Source organism: Protopterus annectens, chromosome 8.part0 (assembly GCF_019279795.1).
Source record: "Protopterus annectens isolate FY-2018-M chromosome 8.part0, PAN1.0, whole genome shotgun sequence".
Classification (NCBI taxonomy): Eukaryota; Metazoa; Chordata; order Ceratodontiformes; family Protopteridae; genus Protopterus; species Protopterus annectens.
In genome coordinates this window covers 925,506,777-925,530,650 of record NC_056741.1, presented here as the reverse complement: position 1 = coordinate 925,530,650, position 23,874 = coordinate 925,506,777, and the positions used below count along the sequence as shown (strand labels likewise).

Genomic DNA, 23,874 nt, shown 5'->3' with positions numbered 1-23,874 from the left:
ATTTAATAGGTTCTTGAAATAGTTGAAGAAGGCTTTATAGTTATCCTTAACATTGATGGTGAATCTTAATTCATGCTTGCTGTTGGAGGATTTGATTTTGTTTGCGTGTTCTTTGTTAACTATTTTGAGCTCTTCTTTAGTTTATGTACTCATATTCTTCAACTAGATTTCATTGGTTGTTTTATTTTCTTCTGTTGTATCTGTTGCACAGAGTTGCACTAAACACAGTTCAGTGTTAGTGGTATTTCCATAGCAAGAAGTAGAATTCTGTCTTCTTATAACATCAGTGAGTTCCAGTGCAGCAATTCTGCAGTGATGCTCATGTGTTTACTGAACTGAATCTCAGATGCAAAGATAAAATTGTGCTTGTATGTTTGAATCTTACATAAAATGCTCATTCAGAATTATTGTATGGGATATAAATCTATTCTGTTCTGACCATTTCTTTTTTCAGATGTTTAATTTTGTTTTGTGGTGTTAGAATAACATGATTTAGTGAAGATATAGTATCACTGACTCCAGAAATTACCCATCGGCCTTCAAACACTTGATGCTTATGAATGTTTAATTATACTGTTGGTGTTTTTCTGCTTGGACTTGGGTCACAATGTTCTCACCTCTCACTGCTCCTCACTATGTCATCAACATTCACTGGATCTAGGTCTACACAACACTGCTTATCTAAGTAAGGACATAATTGAAAAATGTGTTCAATAGTTATTTGTTTCTGTGGTAACTCACAATTGTGTTCTGCCATGGGATGATTCAGTGGTTAACTGGGGGATGATGGGAGATATTTCCAATGGGCAGTATTTGCTGTAGAATGTTATGCTGTTGTTACTTCACTGTGTAATGCTTGTTTTTATCCTTTACATTGGGAGCTATTACTTTGGTAGGCAGCATGGGACAAATATAGTGATGTTTTACAGGTCTTTCAAACAAGTATAACATGGAAAAAAAACTCTCAAGCCAATGGTGCTACCATAGCGAGAATTTGAAAATAAAGAAAAAGGGAAAAAAGGCACACCACAGAAATACATATAACTCCCTTAAAGTAAGTGAAGCTTACATGAAATGGAAGCACTTCTGCCTTCATACACCATTTTACTCTTCAAGGCCAAGCATGGAGTTGTTTTTATAGCTGCGTATACATGACACAATTTTACATCTCTTGTAAATGTTCATATTTATATGACATGAATATTTCATATGAGTCTTGTGGTATGTCCTTGTAGTTTTTGTTTTCTTCTTGAGGATGGTCGTTAAAAGATTCCCTTGTGGATGATACAGCCTGCCAATTTCAAATTTATAACCGATACACTGCCATCCTGCAGTTCTAAATTTGCTCCCATTTCATCCTGCTTCAGCATGATTTCAATTTTTATTTTTGCATGCTGTCATTTATAATTATTACAATTACAGTCAGTAGATCTGTTGCTTTCCTCACAAGGAACAAAATTGTATATTAAATCACTAAATGAGAAGAAAGAATTTCATATACTGAAAACTGTGTACTGTATTTCTCACACAGGCGGATAAGTTGATTTTCTTTTATTTAGTTTTTCCCATGCAGCTGACTACTGGCTGAGCCCAGTACCACCTTTCATTTATTGGGTCTGCCTACCCATTCTAACTCTACCAGAATTTTTCTGATAAGGGTTGGAGCCAGTTAGGAGATTGAGATGCCCTGGGAACTTGCCATACTGCTGCCATGAGGTTGTTATTTAACTTACATTCACCCTTAGGTGCGCCCAACAGTTTTCTTGGATAGGATGTATAATGGGTGATCCACAATGAACTTCTGCAAAGTGCTGATGTCAGTAAGCCACCCAAGCCATCTATGATAACACTCTGTGATGGTTTCCCTGGTCTCCATCAGAGAGATAATATTGCTTTGTGTACTCCAGGGTAAATACTCTTTCCATTCTCCCTCCCTCCAGAATGGGCACCACATTCATCTCTAGCCAGCTCCCAGGACTTTCAAGCAGCTAATTTAACTCAGATTACTTGGGCCATAGTCAGCACTTCATCCCTCTACATTACGGTGCTGGCTTCTGACATTGATATTACTGCGTGACGTACTACAGCAGTTAATAGTATACCTTATTCACAGTATGTGCTCTGCATTGCACTGCATAAGTTGCTTGCTCTAATTTTGGGTATGTTTATTTGTGACATGCATGTGCTTAGCTGTGTGTGCTGCCTTTGAATGGCAGTGATTAGAATAACTTCATGTACATTACTGTTTACCTGCAGTAATAAAAACTAACGTAGCAGCACATTATCTGTGTGAAATATTATTATAAAACAAAACTAGAATTTGGTTGCAATATTTGGTTAGAATTTCTTGAACGAGACATCTATGTAAAAGAAGATTATTTTTTCTAGTTATACTTGAATATGTTGCATGAAAAAGAAAGTGAGTAGTAACCTTAGGAAACATGGGAAAACAAGGACATTTATTTACATTAACACATTCAGCATGGCTTTGTACAACTAATGCCAAATAACCAATCCTAATGTTGATTGCAGAACAACTTTTTTTCAGATCACTACAATGTACAGCAAAAAGTCTCATTTTTCCAAACTGACTTCCAGTTATTAAACTGACTTAATGGGTTCAGGTATCCTGTAGTGTAGTATATGGTGGAGGTGGTTAATATATGTTCCTGGATACATTTCTTATAATATATGCTGCATGAAACATTTCTCAAGGGATGGCAGTGAATTTAAGAGCAACTGCTGCAGTTTTGCTTTGGACATTATACTGTTCATCCTTCCCCTTATTTTAAATACACTTACATTTGCATTGACATATATACAGATGATCAGACTTGACAGTTTTATCGAGTGTCTCCAAGCTGTTTTATATTATGGATTCTTTTGCAGAAAAAAGTTCTGGATAAAAATTATGAATGTGCATCTCAGAAGAATATAGATGTGCAATCATTACTGACATTGCATTATATGGAGTCGTAAAATATAATGTAAACATAGCACATGGAACTTGCTGATAATGTAATGAAACCCGGAGAAAGACAACCCTGTTATGCAACTCTGACATCAAAGATGTACAAAACAAGTTTGTTATGAATGCTTTAGAGTTGTTATGCTCAGATCTTACACTACAGCTAAAATTATTTTAAAAGTTGAAAAAATGCTTCTGGCTGCCAAGCTAAAAAGGTAGACTGAAGTGTTTAACAGCTTTTACTTCTGTTAGTCCATCATGGAGACTATAAAGTTTTGCTCACTGGCTGTTTGGCAGGCTAAGTATTTCACACCTTTCCCTTGTAATTAGTAATACATCTGAAAATCTATAGCCGCATATACTCCAAGGAGTCATAATCATGTCTCTGATCATAATGAACTGGTTATGTGTTCTTGACATGGGTGTTAAAATTCAGGTCATGAGCTTTGTTCTTGAGGTGGATTTCTTAACATCAATGTCATGAACACATAGCAAGTTCATTAAAGTTAGAGACCCCGTCATAATTGTCTGTGTATTATCCTGGGCAAAGCAAAAGTGCACTTGCCCAAGCATTAATTTTTATAACATTCTTAATGCACTGCACTGATATATGTCCTGACGAAAGTAAATCAGAAATGGTTGCACTTCACAACATTGAGGCAACCATATTAATATTGTCTCTTACACTTTATCCCTTGCTTCAAACCTTTACATTAGGAATTTTGAACTATGAATATAGAAATCTCTAACTAGCTACCATCAACTAAACATCTTTTTTGCCTAGAAAACAATAAACATCACCATTCTTAAAAATATGTTACAAGATTTTGTGCTCTGTTTTTGCACAAAATTATCTCATAAGGGACATTTAATATGACTCATGACTCATTTGTTTCAAAACAATGACAACAAACAAGCTTCACTTAAGTATAATCCTGTTAAATGTATTTTGCATTTCTCTCTGACAGACAATGTTAGAGCTGCCCAGCTTACACAATATATGAAGCTTTGTAAATGCTGTTAGAGGAGCAGCCCTTGCATCATTACTCGCATTGCAGCGGTATGTGGCTTGGTTGTCATCAGGCGCTGTGGTTATTATTATCTCTCTGGAGGATATCTTCCCAGACACAATAGAAGTACTTTCTTTGACGAACTTATTCTCCTAACAAACAAACAAATAAACAAACAAAAGGTTTAACGTAACTTAGCAGAAATTTGTGATGTTTCTACAATGTCAAGCCTATATAAACATTTCATTATAATGTCAAACCTCGAGTCTTTGAGATCGCTTTCCGAGCAGTGGTATATAAATACAAATGAAATTAGCAATATCTCATAACATGTAAAGGTTAGCAGAAACAGCACTTGTCACTTTATTTTTAACAATGATAAGGGTTACCATAGTTCTATACCTATTTGAAAGCCAATGACCTGTTTTCTTCATATTACTACTAGGCAGCTTTTACTAAAATGAGAAGTCATTACTGAAGCCCAGTAAAGTGAGAAGCTGTTACTGAGTCCAGCAAAGTGAGAGACCATTTGTGAAATTCAGCAAAATGAGCAGACCTTCTCTTACCCCATACTTATTGAATATGCTTCTTTTTTTCCGCTGTTTAGTTTTGTTTAAAAAAACTCTTATTTTGAAAAACACTCAACAACTGAACCATTCCAGTACTGTCTGCATGCACTGTGCTCTTCTATTTTTATTATCTAACAGTGACCTGGCATTAATACTATCAATATCTCTCGGCCAAGGATGAATCCTGCGTTCTGTAACTAATACAAATAGGCACAGTATAAATCAGATGGTTACATTCAAATTTTCAGTACATTATTCCATAGCATGTGACCACCTACCTTTAATTAATCCTTTTGAGTTTTACAACTACCATCTGTTGTATTGAAGAGTATATAAATTTATGTACTAAGCATTAAGAAGAAATCATAAACATATTAAACAATGTAAAGTATTCACAGAAAACTGAAAGTAAATTTTAGGGATGCAGATACCTTCTATCTGCAATGATTTATTCCCTTTAGTACACTGATGTATTCAAGTAATCTAACCATTTAGCCCACATTTTATTGTTCTATTGTTTCTACCTTTACACCTTTGCATCCCCTCCTCCTTTCTTACTTTCTCAATGAAGACTGTAAGTTCTTTCTCCGCTGGCCTGTTTTCCTGTTTCCATTTGTTTGTAATTAACTGATTTGCTAATAATAGTATTGTACACAATAGCTTCTGATGGTTCTGTCCTTATTCCACTTATCAGTATACCCCAGCAAAACTTTACCTTCTCTAATTCCTTTGTACTACTACATATCTAACTAAGGATCTTTTCTTAAAATACTCTGTTAACCTAGGACAATCCGAGAAGATATGAATCCGGTCCCCAAATTTACATTCCTACTCTTCCAACAAGTTCCATTTACTGCAGGAAACAGCCTATGCAGTCTAGCCAGTGTATAAAAAATATTTATGATAACAATTCTGGTAAAGATCCTAAATTTGTGTGCCCTGAGCACCTTGTATAGTAACTTTTATACACAGCATGCCATTGCAGTTTTGTTAAAACTTGTCCTATCAATGTGGTCCAGTCATTCCTCATTGTATTTTGAATTTCTGCATTTTCTTCTGCTAATATGTTGTACAGTCTGGATATTAAACTTTTTTAATCACTACCTGAGATCCTGGCTCAATCTTCCACTTAACTATTTTTGGCCAACTGTCCCTCTCTGTCTTGACCCATATTGATGATTCAAGATCTTTCCTAATGACAAAAAAAAATCCAAATTAAGTCCCTCTGGCAACTCAAATGTTTCCTGTGTTTTCTCATAATGCATCACTCTGTTTCCTATCAACAAGTGCTCCCAGTATTTCACCTCAGTTTCCAAATCTCTCCATGTCTTTCCAGGACATTTTTCTGCTGACCTTTCTATCTTAGCCCCATCACCAACAGTTCATACCTCTAAGGTATATAACTTTTACTTTGAAATGTATTACCTATTTCTTTACTAATTACAACAAGCATTGGTGGTTGGATAACTTGTAAATTCTTGCCCCCAAAAGCTTCTAAACAGCCAGACATTCCTAACCAACTATTCTTTTTTTTTTATCATTTTTACCCATTTCACCACTGATGTTCCTCCTTCCATACTCCCTATCAAGGCAAGCTGCAGTGCTTTACCGTACCTTTAAATGTTCAGGATTCCAAACCCTCCCATTTCCATTGGTAAAGTTACTCTGTTCCATTTAACCCTAGGTTTCTCAGCTTGCCACATAAAAGCTCCCATCCAATTCTTTAATCAGTGCAATGTGGCTTTATTGAAAGGTGTCCAAAAGACTGACCCAAGAAAAGTATATACATACCACTGCAAAACTTGTACCCTGTGGCCTAATTCCAAATTCATCAATGCCCAGTTCTTAAGATTTGCTTGTTTTTTCTTTAAAAGTATTCTCTTAGTGTCCATAAATGATTGCTCATATGAAGCTGCCAACCAAAGTCCCAAATACTTCACCTTCCTGTCCTCTCACCCTCCTGGGTACTCCATTCTTAAATCTCCCAGGCTTACAAGGATAATTCCAAATTACCTTTGTTTTATCTTAATTTATTTTATATCCTGTTGTGTGCCCATATTCAGCCAATGTGCAGCACAGAGTAATGTCTCTTAAAGCATCTCTTGATGGTAGTATCACATTGTTCTCATAAAGAGCAGTTTTAACCTCCAATTTATCCCAGAGGTATCCCTTAAGTGCAGACTGCCTAACCCTGTCTGCAGTGGTTCAATATGCAGGGCAAATAGGAGTGAGGACAATGTGCACCTTTGACAGGTACCCCTAGAAAGAAATAAACTATTAGAGTCTACCTATAACTTTAACCCTTGCTGGTGTATGTCTATATAATCCAGTAATAATTTCAGTGAAAGGTACAGGGAAGTCATGTCTCTTTAAAACACTAAACAGAAAACACCATTCCCACATGATCAAACATTTTTTTCTGCATCTAGCGACACTGAAGCTACTTGTTTTTTTCTGCTCCACTGCTTCTGAAACAATCAATTGTGTTCTGACTATGTTGTCATGCTTCTTTCTTCCTTCAAAAAAACAGACTGATCAGGGTCAATAGGCCTCATTCTAGAGAGTAACATTTTCATTAACACTTTATAATCGTGGTTCAAAATTGTAAGTGGTCTATAAGAGCCAGGTAACTTCACATCTTTACTTTCTTTTCCAGTCACGGATATAATTCCTTCTTTCCATGACCTTGGACATGTTCCTCCTTCTTATATGTCATTAAACAATAGTGACCATATTTTTGCAATTATTTTCCTTTGTTCATCTCCACACTGAACTGGTATTCTGGCTATACCCAGACTTTTTCCTCCCTCTTGAGATTCTAATGTTAACTTAATTTTATCTTTTGTTATCTTCTTTAAGTTATTTCTTTCAGCATTTATTCTTTTGATATTTAAATTCTGCAGAAAAAGCTTTTCTATTTCTAGTTCTCCTGTTCTTTTGTACCTGTATAAAGCTCTTGAGAATATTTCCTGAAAATCTCATGGAGTTCAGAAAGGGGGTCAACTAAAATACAATTCTCTTCATCATATATTTAAAAAGCTGCACTTTCTACCCTTTTCTTGTCTAAGCCTAGCAGGCAATGCCCTTGCAGCGTTAGCTGAATTGGAATAGTGAAATTCCTTGACTCCAAAGTCTTTCATTCTCTATTTTCTGCCCTTCCACTTGTACTGCTGTCTTCTTTTGTATCTCTTCCTGTGCCACCCCCCTCACTTATCTCTACTTATCTCTCCCATCATATTCTTAAGTTTACACCTTTTTACCTATCTCCATTTATTTGACTCCATTTGCATCTTATTTCTCAGCCTCATCTTATCTTCATCCCAGGTCTCACCATTAACTTCAGTCAACCCCCATTCCCCAAAAGATGCTCCGTTTGTTAACCATCTTGTAAAATCCTGCAAATTTAGTCTATAAGTAGGAGAATGTCAGTGTCACACCCCCTTGTCTGCGTGGCCCAGTCTAACATCCCATGCTATGTATGTATGGTCTTTCTACCCTCCTGAGACTCTCTCTCTCTCTTAACATTAAAATATTGACAATCCTTGACCATACAACCACTTATAGCTATAAAAGGTATAACCATCATCCTCAGTGTCCTGCCTAGCTGTCTTCCTGCAATTCCCTAGTCCCAATCTTCTTAACAACCTCTTTGTTAATGGATACATCTCTTCTAAGCTTTCATCCCTTAAGCCATAAAAATCATGTTACAGTCATCTGCTAATATCAGACTAATTGTAGAAATGACCTTCTGACCATGTTGAATTTTGCTTTAGGTGTTATATAAATAGTGGCTATAGTATAATTACTTTACTCTACTTTTACCTTCGATCCTACTAGGCACCCCTCTCCTGTGGCCAAAAGTCCTTTCACGTTTAACTTTAATGCTTTACTAGCTAGGACTGATACCCCTATTCACCTGCCTTCCTTAAAGCTATCAGATACTAAAATTTTATATAGCTTAGTATGCTCTTTCTCAGAGAGATGAGTTTCCTGTAATTGTGTTATCTGAGCCCCATCCCTTTTAAATAGATTGGGCTGTCCATTCACATACATACAATACTTTCACCCTAGCTATTTTTATTCCTGTTCCTACTCTATTTTAACAAACTTTAACTGCTTATCTCTCTTTCTCTCTCCTTTCCACCTTCTTTTTTCCCCTTCCCAATTTTTCAGGTCTGTCCAACTACTTACATTTCCAAAGAAGGAATGTTGTTTGATTTCTAAAATCCTTTCATTTATATAGCAAAACGTGGGCTCTTACAATTTTCTGGTTTCTTAATAACATACTGCTGCTAACTATTATCCTATGCATTTTACCTCCAGTCTGCAATTACCACAGCCCACTTTTTTAAACCAGCCCCCCTTCCAAACAACAGCCTTATACAATATAAGTTGCTTCCCAAGGTGAGGAATTATCTCTTGTTTAGCCTGCAAACTATCAATCCCCATCTTGGAAATTGGTAGATGCACTAAAAATAGACTGCCAGGAGATGGCTGTTGGGGTCATGAGCTTTGTATAAACCCTCCATTTTAAATTTGTGATTTCTGAAAGCTTTGCAACTTTACACTTTATTAAAGTAAAGTTCTAACTTTGGCTTTGAGTTCTGTTTCTTTTGTTTTTGGATTTTTAGCTTTTTTGATTGACTGATCTCATTCACTTGGTCATAGCCTAAGAACTTTTTGACAGTCCTTCTTTTCCACATTTTAATAATTCAATGCATATGAAATAGTCAATATTGTGTTTAGCCTGTGATACTCGTAATGCCCCAAAGTTCCCTATTCTAACTCTTCCAACCTTCTTAGCCATATTTAGGCTACTCAAAATTAAAATACTTAAAACTCCCAAAATTACAGTTTCACTAATTGTTGAAGTGAACAAATACCAATATTCTTCATGATTTCCATTTGCTTTCTAGCTGCATTCCACTCCCTTCAGCCACAGAAGGAACAGTGGCACAAATATTAATTTTTATCACTTTCTCATGCCTTCGCACTCTTCCTAGCCTGCAAGATACTTCCCTATTCCATAGCTCCTTGTATTACTGTTTCCACATTTAGTTGAGCATGCCTTATATTGTATTTCCTCTTCTTGTAAGTGTTCCCTAAACATCGGGCTTAAGAAAATCGGCCTACATTTACCGTTTCATTGATTTTTTTTTTCAGCCAGGAAAGTGAAAAAAAATATGAATTCACATGAGGTAAATATGACAGATTAAGATGACGTAAATTAAACTTGGGACAATCTGTGAAGAGCTATTTATCTGATAGACTATAGAGAAATAACAGACCGTGCAGCTCTGGTAGAAAGAATGCTCATTCCTACAAGTAGAGTATGATCTCTCCTTGCTCACCAAATACTTCTTCAATAATCATTCCCTTCAGAAACCCCCCAATAAAATCTTTAGGTTTATGCTACAGTTCTCCTCAAAAGAACCACTTTGCCTCCCAGCATATTATGTTCTGACTATCTCATATTGTAGGTTAAGGCTTCTCATCTTGAACTATAACCTCATACTCTCTCTCTCTCTTTCTCTCTCTCTCTCTCTCTCTCTGTCTCTTTCACTATATCTTGTTTTCCAAAACCACATACCTGACAGGAAAAAAAAAATCTCTTCCTTTTCTTTAGTTTGTTAAAAACAAGGGAACTTTTTTCAAGTATAGTGATATATTACCGACGGTCAAATTCTCAGACATGGTGCCCTTAACATAATACCACCAAACGTATCCTCCAGTTATCACAGAAGTACAGGCATTTTAAGCAATGCAGTCACAGTTTATCATTGAAAGGGGCAAAAAGTCAAATGTTTTTGACTTTTCCTTCACTAAAAGACATAGTTCAGTATGTTCAGTACATAATCCTACATATATATATATATATATATATATATATATATATATATATATATACAGTATACAGTCAGACTAAAAATCTCACAATCAAACCAAATGTTCTCATTACTGATTACTGGTGACGTTAACTTCTGCCGTATTAACTGGCATACCTGCGCAACCAGTAATAAAAGATTCCTCAGTTATTATTGATGCTAATTGCCTTCCTCAAATTGCCCACTCCCCATTAATATTGATAACCTTCTTAACCTTGACCTAGCCAAAGTCTCTTCTTTCTTTACAAGCCCCATTGTCAATACCTCCTTCCTTAGTAAAATCTGAGCAACTAGCGGTAACCTTCTGTCATAAAACATAGCTTGAAGCCCCCCAAAAGATAGTATTTTATGATTCCTTTCAAATAAATCTCCATCTAGTTATCAACCTTCTTTACAATAATAAAATATACAGTTCTCCAAATAATCTAGTATCTTATGCTATTCATTCATCTCTGAATTCTATTCCCTTATGGACATTTGGATTAAGAACTCTGCTTCCATCCACCATAAGAATAATAATAAAATAGTTAATAAAACAAAGTGCAGTGCAAAAAAAAAAAAAAAAACTAAGCAAGCAATAAGCATGTATATGCCACTCTAAGCCTACATGTTAGTTCACATTAATGCCACAAACAGCACTGTTCATCAAATATGAAAACCACTAAGCAACCCTACACATCGAGCAGCAGCTGTTCATCAAATATGCAAACCACTAAGTAACCCTACACATTGAGCAGCAGCTGTTCATCAAATATGCAAACCACTAAGTAACCCCACACTTCAAGCAGCAACTGTTCATCAAATGTGCAAACCACTAAGTAACCCTATGCATATGCAGCAGCTGTTCATCAAATATGCAAACCACTAAGTAACCCTACACATCGAGCAGCAGCTGTTCATCAAATATGCAAACCACTAAGTAACCCCACACATCGAGCAGCAGCTGTTCATCAAATATGCAAACCACCAAGTAACCCTACACATCAAGCAGCAGCTGTTCATCAAATAGGCAAACCACTAAGTAACCCTACACATCGAGCAGCAGTTGTTCATCAAATAGGCAAACCACTAAGTAACCCTACACATCGAGCAGCAGCTGTTCATCAAATATGCAAACCACTAAGTAACCCTACGCATCGAGCAGCAGCTGTTCATCAAATATGCAAACCACTAAGTAACCCTACACATCGAGCAGCAGCTGTTCATCAAATATGCAAACCACTAAGTAACCCTACACATCGAGCAGCAGCTGTTCATCAAATATGCAAACCACTAAGTAACCCTACACATTGAGCAGCAACTGTTCATCAAATATGCAAACCACTAAATAACCCCACACTTCAAGCAGCAGCTGTTCATCAAATATGCAAACCACTAAGTAACCCTACGCATCGAGCAGCAGCTGTTCATCAAATATGCAAACCACTAAGTAACCCTACACATCGAGCAGCAGCTGTTCATCAAATATGCAAACCACTAAGTAACCCCACACATCGAGCAGCAGCTGTTCATCAAATATGCAAACCACTAAGTAACCCTACACATCAAGCAGCAGCTGTTCATCAAATAGGCAAACCACTAAGTAACCCTACACATCGAGCAGCAGTTGTTCATCAAATAGACAAACCACTAAGTAACCCTACGCATCGAGCAGCAGCTGTTCATCAAATATGCAAACCACTAAGTAACCCTACACATTGAGCAGCAGCTGTTCTTCAAATATGCAAACCACTAAGTAACCCTACACATCGAGCAGCAGCTGTTCATCAAATAGGCAAACCACTAAGTAACCCCACACATCGAGCAGCAACTGTTCATCAAATATGCACACCACTAAGTAACCCTACACATCGAGCAGCAGCTGTTCATCAAATATGCAAACCACTAAGTAACCCTACACATCGAGCAGCAGCTGTTCATCAAATATGCAAACCACTAAGTAACCCTACACATCGAGCAGCAGCTGTTCATCAAATAGGCAAACCACTAAGTAACCCTACACATCAAGCAGCAGCTGTTCATCAAATATGCAAACCACTAAGTAACCCTACACATCAAGCAGCAGCTGTTCATCAGATATGCAAACCACTAAGTAACCTTACACATCGAGCAGCAGCTGTTCATCAAATATGCAAACCACTAAGTAACCCCACACATCGAGCAGCAGCTGTTCATCAAATATGCAAACCATTAAGTAACCCTACACATCGAGCAGCAGCTGTTCATCAAATATGCAAACCACTAAGCAATCCTATGCATCCAGCAGCAGCTGTTCATGACCAGAACACTTGCTAGCAGCCATGTTGAGGTGCAGATAGGCTTAAGCACAAAGTATATACAAAAGGCTGCAATTAAGCTTAACCTCAGTAAGCACTTGCAGATGACACAATACAAGCCAAGGGCAGATTGAATTATGTAATAAAGAGGCAGAGTGAGGTTAGCAAGGAACTTGCAGTTATGTATAAATAGATTATCATACAAACACTGTAAACAATACTTATTAATAATTACTAATAACTTATTTACTCAGGAACACAGTTACATAAAAAGGAAATGTTGACAAATGGAGGTGAGAGGGAAACTGCTACAGTGAAACAAGGAGTAATTGTGATAGTGGTGCAGATGTATAAAATTACCCATGTCTCTAATGGGGACAGACAACCTGTAAATGGTTCATTTTCCTGGTTGCAAATGGTTCATCTCCCCAGATCCTACTTACGCTTATCAAGGGTACCAGACGTTGACAGAGATTTGGGATGCATGTCTAGGCTTAAAAAGGCCCTAGTGGTTTTTAGCCTAGTACACACCTACGAACAAGTAAAAGGATGGTAAAGGAGAGAGGCAAAGGAAAGCAGACACATCAAGGGATTTTGCATATACTGCAGACAGTGCATGGTATCCAGAAATATATAATTTGTACTAAACCATATGCTGTTGCTCCTGCCAGCCACCTATCATTTAAAAATGTACTTAACTCTCAAACTGCTGTCCTATGCACTTCAGAAAGGGACATCATTTTCAGTTGTTGCCACTTGTAACCATAAAAATGGCTATTTAAGAAATACATTTGTCTATAGAAGGCATATTTTGTGTAGGAATGTAAATTATACAATAGTTTAGACTCATAAAAATAACATACTCTTTCCACTATAGATTTTCAGAGATGTGTTCAGAAAGAATTGTACTCACTGGAGTACATGGAGTATGCTTTGCTACACTGGAGGTGCAGATGCATGAAACTACACTGCTATTATCATATATACTGTGAGTAGTCAAAGGAAATAATTTACATACACATGATTGATGTTAGAACATACATGCATATTAAATAATTGTAATCCATTCATTGCCTTCTACATATGAAGGAAACAATAATGAATCATTAAAGGCAATGTACACACATGTAAAAAAGGGGGCATGCTGAGAAGAATCATGCACACCTGTGAACTCATTTTAGTGATAATATTAAGTTAGGAAACAAAAATCTGTGGCAACAACCTGCATACTGGAAATGGAAGAAAGTGTGACTGTTCATACCTACTGTATATTTATATACTGCAGTCCAAAAGGACCTGAAACATATACAGAACTGTCACCTTGACCAGCCTATCAAAAGAAGAGAGTGCTGCTAGCTATACTTTCAGTTGTGTAACTGTGACAGCTGTGAGATGTATGTAGCTGCAAACAGGAGCGGCCTTAGGTCAACTGATGCCCTTGGCAAACTGGCTCAACAGGGCCCTCCACCACACCACCCGGTGCCCCCATCCTGGTCTACCTACACCAAATAAATACTGGAAAAATGCCCCTGCTAGAGCGGCGCCCTAGGCGGCCGCCTAGTTGGTCTATGCCTAAGGCCGGCTATGGCTGCAAAATGAGGATCATGGTTATGAGCCATACACTAACATGCACATAAATCAAGGCATAGTCACTCCTTTGGCAACTGTGTCCTGTGTGTGTATGATGTCGGTTTATCTCTGTGTATATGATGCATGTATGTGTTATAGAAAGAACCAGAAATGCTTAGGAAGCCATGCAATACTTGGCTCGAAACAACTTACATGCCAGCAGTATTGTATAATGACATGAGCTACAGGGGAAACATATTTGAGTATGATGCATGTGTGTGTGTGTGTGTGTGTGTGTGTGTGTGTGTGTGTGTGTGTGTGTGTGTGTGTGTGTGTGTGTGTGTGTAATCAATCATTTTAGGTGTAGCCTTCCTGCTGCTACTGCCACATAATGCGCATTGAAATACAAAAGTCCCTCTTCTAACCAATCTGTCTGCTACCAACACCTCTAAGCTCGAAGCTTGTTATAATAAGATTGCTAAATTTGCCACCAAATCCAAAACATCAACTCACCACTGCCTCAGCCTACAATCTCTGAACTGGTTAGAACTCCCCAACCACCTAGACTATCTACAACTAACCACTGCTCACAAGTTAATATTCTCCCCTGATAAATGCCCAGCCCTAAAAAACATCCTTCCTCCATACATCCCAAACAGATCACTACGATCTGAACACCAAAACCTAATCTCCATGCACAAACCCAAACATCCCGCTGGCCAGCATCTACTCTCCTTCTCCCTAGGTAAAAAATGGAACTCTCTGCCTCCTTCACTTAGGACTATACCCAACACTGAATCCTTCAAGACCCAACTTTTCCTTCACCTATCTTCCAAATGGAAATGCTCCTGCCTTCACTCCACATAAAATACTGGAATCCCACTAGGCTCTGCTAACTCCCATTCCACTATACTCTCTTACTTATTCTTATTGCTCCAAGATCCAGATCTAGCAGACTCCAAGCATGTAAATATTGTAATCATCTGAAAAAAAAAAATGTTCTACTTTGTAACTTTTATTGTATTGTATTACTGATGGAGCTTATTCTCACCTTGCATTTTAACCTTTGTCACTTTGTATTGTATTGAATTGCTGATGGTGCTTTTCTCCCCTTGTATTTTAACTGTTATTGTATTGTATTGCTTATGGAGCTTTTCTCCCTGGGCCTCCACTGAAAATGGGCACTTCTTGGCCCAGTGGACTTCCCCGGTAATCAAACTGATAATAAATAATAAAATAAATAAATAAAAGTCTATTAAACTACATATGTGAACTCTGTACAGGATTATGTTGTATATCACATTTTGTTGAACACGTTAGTAATATATGTATGATAGTACACTAATTTAAACTACAACTAGGTTAAACATTAACGTGTATTATTAAGTGAACTGTTTAAAATTTACATTTCATATGCAATAACTGTACACTGGCCTATAACAAATGTTATACTCAACATGTAGGTCAAAAACTCCATTAAGCCAACCTTACCAAGGCTAATTTTATTAAGTTTTGATAAAAAGAACAAATGACAACTATCTCATAACATTGATTACTTAATGGTATGTTTGCTAAATGTCATATGACTCATTCATCATGGTACTGGGCATGCTCATAAGTAAGTACAGCAATGACTGCAATGACGTCAATTACCCACCACAAAACCACAAGACAGTATCATAAAACAAATTCACTGATGCTTTGAAGCATGGTACACATGAAGAACTAATGAATAACACATTATTGTCTTAAAAGCCCTGTATTGTAAGCAAAATAATAAAAGGTGCATGTAAATGATCCATTAAGTCATGGAATACAGATCATTATTATTTGGGGAACTAAATGATGCCTATAAGCAGTGTTGACATAGTCAGCAGTTACATCTTACCAGACTAGAAACATGCTTCTTCTGTGGTATCAGTGACTGATACACAACTCTCTGAGGGCTGACCTTAGACATATCTGCAATGTCATGAAGAACATACTTGATAGGATTATATCAGTATTGTCTTGGAATGATAATGGTTCCCCTAACATGGGGTCTGAGCCCTAAACAATGTGACCCTGTTACTGTGCCATATCATCATTCTTAGGGCTAAGCTGCTCTTGTCTGTCACAATTGTTTTTCCAGACTTGCCTTGGCAAATTCAACCCCCTGTCTATCATGCTTCAGACTCTACAGAGCTGTGTATTAACTGTGTCTGCCATAGCAGATAGTAATATACAGGTATCACTTCAAAATGTGAACTAAGAAAGGGTTTTGAAGGCAATGTATCTAGTAAAATGTATTCTGAGGGATCAAAATGATGTAGCAATGTTACTTTGTTTTATTTACTTTACATTTGTTTACCGGGATGGTCCGACTGGGCTAGTAGCCCGTTTTCAGCGGAGGCCCAGGAAGAAAAGCTCCACACAGTGAAATGCATACAATAAGAAGATATAAATATATATATATATATATATATATATATATATATATATATATATATATATATATATATGTATATGCAAAGCATGCTGAATTTCAGGCATATATATATACCATAATAACAGTAGGACGGCCACGGTGGTGCAGCATTGCCACCTTACAGCAAGAGGTTCTCCGGTTCGATTCTCGGCTGGGGTGCCTTCTGTGCGGAGTCTGCATTTTCTCCCTGTGGTCGCATGGGTTTCCTGCAGGTGCTCCGGTTTCCTCCCACATCCTAAAGACATGCAGTAGGTGGATTGGACACTCCAAATTAGCCTGAGGTGTGAGTGTGTGCGTGTGTGTGCCTTCTGTGGAACGCGCTGGGCTGGCAACTCGACACTGTAAAACTCCACTGCCAATCATGAGTGGACAGATGATCTGCTGTGTCGACCCCTAACTGGGAAAAGCCGAAAAAAGAAGAAGAAGAAGATATACCATAATAACAGTGGTTCACATATGCAATACATAACAAGTATGTCAACAAAAGCAGACTACATTGTTACAAGACTTGATATTGTCACACACAGTGTCTTGGGATAAGAGATAGGTAGACTGTAGAACAAATTCTGTAATTTTTGTACCTGACTCGACTGAAAGGTATATGGGGATCACACTGATTGGGAGATTGGAGAGAATCTAAAGAAGACAGTGAATGAGTAGGTAGTATGGGAGGAGCACATCCTGTTCACCCAGGGGTAGTGCAGGAGCACAGCCAGTTGTTATTTAGGTGCCCCTTGAATCTGGAGGTTATGGTCGTGTCGTGTATATGTTGGGGTATACAGTTCCAGGTTTCTGCTATTTTGTTTGTGAACAGAGAGTCTCCGAAGCTATTGTTCACTTTGGTGACTTTTAACAGTAGTTTGTCAGATGAACATAGGGTTTGGGTGGTTGAGTAAGGTTGTACTAGATATTTTAGGGATGGACATCTGTCAGGTTGATGTACAATGGCATAGGCAATAGTAAGTTGGTTCAGTGACAGCAGATTTGGTAATTCTAGCAATTTTAGTTGTTTTAGGACTGTGCAGTGGTCAGTTCTATTTGGGAGGTAAGTTGCAAATCTAGCAATTTTGTCATAGCGGGCTTCTAATTTGGTTAGGTCAGTTTTTCTAAGGTTGGTGAAGACGGGGGAAGTATACAGTATAGTGGATAAAATATGTGTTTTAGCAATGTGTCTAATCTCAATTGCCAAAGCAGTTCTTTGTATATTATACAGTTTTACCAGTCCCCTCCTTGATTATCTAAACTCAACCTCTCCAAAATACAAAATTTGCAAGAGCAGTTACTACTGCATGCAGACGCTTGCAAGGCATTTCTGTTATCCTTTTTGTTGATGCAATACAGATGTTGATATATACATTTGTTATGGGCGTTGTTTATTTATTTATTTTATTTTATTTTATTTTATTTTATATTTGTTTACCGGGATAGTCCGACTGGATATATGTCCATTTTCAGCGGAGGTCCGGGGAGAAAAGCTCCAAATAGTCAACTTACATAGATAACATTAGAAAGTATAAAACAAAGTATAAAACAAGTGATTATGTACAATGGTTAGTGGTGTTCTCTAATAAGGACTCATAATTCACTTGGTCAGACACATTTAAAATGCAAGAGACATCAGATTGGATACATAGCTTGGTGAAGTAGTTACATGTTATGATATATAGAGATTATGTTTTAAGTTTATAACTTCATCAGGGTTGGTACACGGGCAAAGCCAGTTCTCTTTGAGATACTGTTTGAGGTTTTTTTTTTTTTTTTTTTTGAAAAGACCTATGGAGGATTGTAGGGTTATATAGCTTGGCAATGAATTCCAGGTTTTGCCAACAAAGTTGGCAGAGATTCACCAGCAGCATTATTAGCTTTGTGGGTTTGGACCAGTAGTTTTTTGGCTGACTGTAGGGATCTCAAGTTCTTATTGATGGTCTGTATAGTTTTGTTGACCTGTAGGTCACATTTGAGATTATTGTCTATGATAACCCCTAGGAGCTTAGTGTGTTGATCTGGAGAGATAGTGGTACCATTGTTAGACGTGACAGAGAATGTAAGTGTGGCTGATCTACTAGTGGGGGCAAAGAGTAGAAGTTTAGTTTTATTGGGGTTCAGCAGTTGGCATTGGTTGGCAAGAAAGGTCTCAATAGTATTGAATGTATTTTGGGTTAGGATTTGCATTTCGGATGGGGAGGTGGCTGAGCAGATCAGAGTGGAATCATCTGCATATTGAATACAGGTGGCTTTAGGGATAGCAGTGTGAAAGTTGTTGATAAAAATAGAGAAGAGTAGTGGGCCTAGTATGGAGCCTTGAAGGACACCAAGTGTGAGAGGTAACTGACTGGAGAGTTTGCCCTGCCATAACATGCCAGACAGGTAGGACTGGAACCACTGGATTGCATGCTTACTGAGGGAAATAGACTTGAGAGAGACAGAGAGAATGAAAAGTTCATGGTTGATCATGTCAAAGGCTTTTGATAAGTCAAGAAAGAGGGCAGAGGATAGCCTATTGTTATTCCTGTTTTGGTTTATGGCAGTAGTAAAGGAGAATAGGGCCAAGGTGGTGCTATGGTGTGGCCTGAAGCCATACTGGGAATTGGATAGTAAGTTATTCTGTGTAAGGTACTGCATTAGTTGCTTGAATACACCTTTCTCCGTTAGTTTGGCTAGTGAGGAAAGAATGACAATGGGTCTATAGTTGGATATGTCATTAACTTCCACCTTTGTGGAGTGGGATGATGTGGGATATTTTCCAGTGGAGGGGATAGTGCTTTCAGAAAAGGTTCTGTTGATTAGGATAGACGTGGGATATGCAATGGCATCTGTCGCTATTTGTAGATACTCTGCAGGGAGGAGGTCAGCAGCGAGGGTGGTAGGTTTTAGTTTTTTTATAAGTGTTTTGATAAAACTAGTGGATATCAGTCGGAAGCTAAATTGGGGGTGATTAGTGGGTAGTTTAGGGGGGTGGTTTAGGTTTGTGGGGGTTAGTTGATGTGCTAGGGATTGGAATGTTTCAGTGAAAAGGTTATTATAAGCGGCAGCTATGGTCTCAGGGGAGCTTTGGGTGTGGTTAGCTGGGGTTGGGGTGGCAGAATGACCTGGATGTAGAAGTTGATTTAAGCCTGCCCAGAACTTTTGAGGGTGGTTTTGGTGTTTTTGCAGGAGATTATGGTAAAAGATTTTTTATCTAGTAAAATAGATTTTTTTGTATCATTCCTGAGTTGACAATATTTTTAATGGTCAAGTGGGGCTTTAGTTGATCTCCAGGTGGCCCAGGCCCTGTTTCTAGTTTTGATTTTAGATTTGGTACCTTTTGTGAGCCATGGTGCTGCTTTTGATCTAGATTTTATTGTATGTGCTGGAGCATGGGAATCAAAGACACTTAGGAATTTAGTGTTAAAGTCAGCTATTGCCCCTTCTAGTGGTAGATTTTTTAGTTCTAACCAGTCAACTGCTTTTAGTTTGTTTAGGAAAATAGCAGTGTCAACGTTTTTTCTATTTCTAATTGTTTTATATTTGGTCTAGTGGAGGATTCCTGCCTTATTTTTTATGATGTAGGTTAGTAGATGGTCACTAAGGTTATCAGGGAGACTGCCAGCTGTGTACAGTTGGGGTTGGTTATTAACTAGGATCCATCTAGGATACTTTTCCTGTTAGTTGGTTTGTTTAACCTGGTGGGATTGGTTATGGTCTGTTTAAACTCAGATAAGGTTATAGGGGTGAGGGGGGTTCAGAGGAGCAGGGGTGCCAGTCGGTATTGAAGTCACCAAGAACTATGGTTTCTTGGGGATAGGTAGTGAATAACCAGTGATGGATATCCTCCAGAGTGTTTAAGTTGTTGCCTGGGGGAATATATGCACAGATGATGTTCAAGCATTTGTTATGGTTAATCTGTAGTTTGGCAGAAAAAATGTCCCCTGCACGTAGGGAGTTGCACGGCAACAGGAAATATCAAATAAAGAAAAAAAAAAAGCAGCTGGTGGAGTGGAGGAGTTAGTTAGTTAGGCTAAGCTACCATAATATAATAATATATAATATATACCGAACATAAATAAAATATGTATGTATGTGTATGTGTATGTACAGATTTATAGATCAGGATAGGGATTTATAATGGCAGGCACGCACTAGGCGGCACTAGAGGTCTAATTAGATAAATATAATAAGAAATATAATAAAACCAATAAAGAGAAACACACAGTACCACATACACACACGGGGAAAGAAATAAATTTCAAGATTATAATAAATGTTCATTTTCTTTCGTAAGGGAAAGAAGCAAAGTGTTTGATATTCAATTCTTTTGCCAATTGCACACTGATTGGGCCATTGGTGTCTGAACATTTGAGTGACATTAGATGTAAGAAATTATCTTTACAGTTATTGATAAAATTATTGGTGATAGAACCACATATTTGTTATTGATTTTGTATGTATGTTTATTTAATCTGTAGTTTGGTTATGAGGAGTTCTACATTATTGAATTAGGGTGGTTGAATGGTGTCTCTATTAACAGTTGGAAAATTTTTGTAAAGGACTGCTATCCCACCTCCTTTCCTTGTAGTGCGGTCTAACTGGTGAATATTATATCCTGGAGGTAGTATCTCATTATCAGTAGTACTAGGTTAATATGGTCTAACCAGTGAATATTATATCCTGGAGGTAGTATCTCATTATCAGTAGTACTAGGTTAGTATGGTCTAACCGGTGAATATTATATCCTGGAGGTAGTATCTCATTATCAGTAGTACTATGTAAGTATGGTCAAAACAGTGAATTTTATATCCTGGAGGTAGTATCTCATTATCAGTAGTACTAGGTTAGTACGGTCTAACCGGTGAATATTATATCCTGGAGGTAGTATCTCATTATCAGTAGTACTAGGTTACTATGGTCTAACCAGTAAATATTATATCCTGGAGGTAGTATCTCATTATCAGTAGTACTAGGTTAGTACGGTCTAACCGGTGAATATTATATCCTGGAGGTAGTATCTCATTATCAGTAGTACTAGGTTAGTACAGTCTAGACGGAGAATATTATATCCTGGAGGTAGTATCTCATTATCAGTAGTACTCGGTTAGTACGGTCTAACCGGTGAATAATATATCCTGGGGGTAGTATCTCATTATCAGTAGTACTAGGTTAGTATGGTCTAACCAGTGAATATTATATCGTGGAGGTAGTATCTCATTATCAGTAGTACTAGTTTAGTACGGTCTAACCAGTGAATATTATATCCTGGGGGTAGTATCTCATTATCAGTAGTACTATGTAAGTATGGTCTAACCGGTGAATATTATATCCTGGAGGTAGTATCTCATTATCAGTAGTACTAGGTTAGTATGGTCTAACCGGTGAATATTATATCCTGGAGGTAGTATCTCATTATCAGTAGTACTAGGTTAGTATGATCTAACCGGTGAATATTATATCCTGGAGGTAGTATCTCATTATCAGTAGTACTATGTAAGTATGGTCTAACCAGTGAATATTATATCCTGGGGGTAGTATCTCATTATCAGTAGTACTAGTTTAGTACGGTCTAACCGGTGAATATTATATCCTGGAGTTAGTATCTCATTATCAGTAGTACTATGTAAGTATGGTCTAACCGGTGAATATTATACCCTGGAGGTAGTATCTCATTATCAGTAGTACTATGTAAGTATGGTCTAACCGGTGAATATTATGTCCTGGGGGTAGTATCTTATTATCAGTAGTACTAGGTTAGTATGGTCTAACCCGTGAATATTATATCCTGGAGGTAGTATCTCATTATCAGTAGTACCAAGTTAGTATGGTCTAACCAGTGAATATTATAGCCTGGAGGTTGTATCTCATTATCAGTAGTACTAGGTTAGTACGGTCTAACCAGTGAATATTATATCCTGGAGGTAGTATCTCATTATCAGTAGTACTAGGTTAGTGTGGTCTAACTGGTGAATATTATATCCTAGAGGTAGTATCTCATTATCAGTAGTACTAGGTTAGTACGGTCTAACCAGTGGATATTATAGCCTGGAGGTAGTATCTCATTATCAGTAATACTAGGTTAGTACAGTCTAACTGGTGAATATTATATCCTGGAGGTAGTATCTCATTATCAGAAGTACTAGGTTAGTATGGTCGAACCGGTGAATATTATATTCTGGAGGTAGTATCTCATTATCAGTAGTACTAGGTTAGTACGGTCTAACCAGTGGATATTATATCCTGGGGGTAGTATCTCATTATCAGTAGTACTAGGTTAGTATGGTCTAACCGGTGAATATTATATCCTGGAGGTAGTATCTCATTATTAGTAGTACTAGGTTAGTACGGTCTAACCAGTGAATATTATAGCCTGGAGGTAGTATCTCATTATCAGTAGTACTAGGTTAATACGGTCTAACCGGTGAATATTATATCCTGGAGGTAGTATCTCATTATCAGTAGTACTAGGTTAGTATGGTCTAACCGGTGAATATTATAGCCTGGAGGTAGTATCTCATTATCAGTAGTACTAGGTTAGTATGGTCTAACCGGTGAATATTATATCCTGGAGGTAGTATCTCATTATCAGTAGTACTAGGTTAGTATGGTCTAACCGGTGAATATTATATGCTGGAGGTAGTATCTCATTATCAGTAGAACTAGGTTAGTACGGTCTAACCAGTGAATATTATATCCTGGAGGTAGTGTCTCATTATCAGTAGTACTAGGTTAGTATGGTCTAACCGATGAATATTATATCCTGGAGGTAGTATCTCATTATCAGTAGTACTAGGTTAGTACGGTCTAACCAGTGAATATAATATCCTGGAGGTAGTATCTCATTATCAGTAGTATTAGGTTAGTATGGTCTAACTGGTGAATATTATATTCTGGAGGTAGTATCTCATTATCAGTAGTACTATGTAAGTATGGTCTAACCGGTGAATATTATAACCTGGAGGGAGTATCTCATTATCAGTAGTACTAGGTTAGTATGGTCTAACCAGTGAATATTAAAGCCTGGAGGTAGTATCTCATTATCAGTAGTACTAGGTTAGTATGGTCTAACCGGTGAATATTATATCCTGGAGGTAGTATCTCATTATCAGTAGTACTAGGTTAGTATGGTTTAACCAGTGGATATTATATCCTGGGGGTAGTAT

At 37.5% G+C, this 23,874-nt stretch overlaps 1 protein-coding gene across 1 annotated transcript in view; it reads right to left on the bottom strand.

The window, feature by feature from the left end:
• NPHS1 (NPHS1 adhesion molecule, nephrin) overlaps positions 1-23,874 on the bottom strand; it is a 1,231,105-nt gene that overhangs the window by 639,869 nt on the left and 567,362 nt on the right. The window contains exon 10 of the mRNA XM_044079328.1: positions 3,962-4,130. Within this exon, the coding sequence (XP_043935263.1) occupies positions 3,962-4,130 (169 nt within the window). The remainder of the gene's footprint in view (positions 1-3,961; positions 4,131-23,874) is intronic.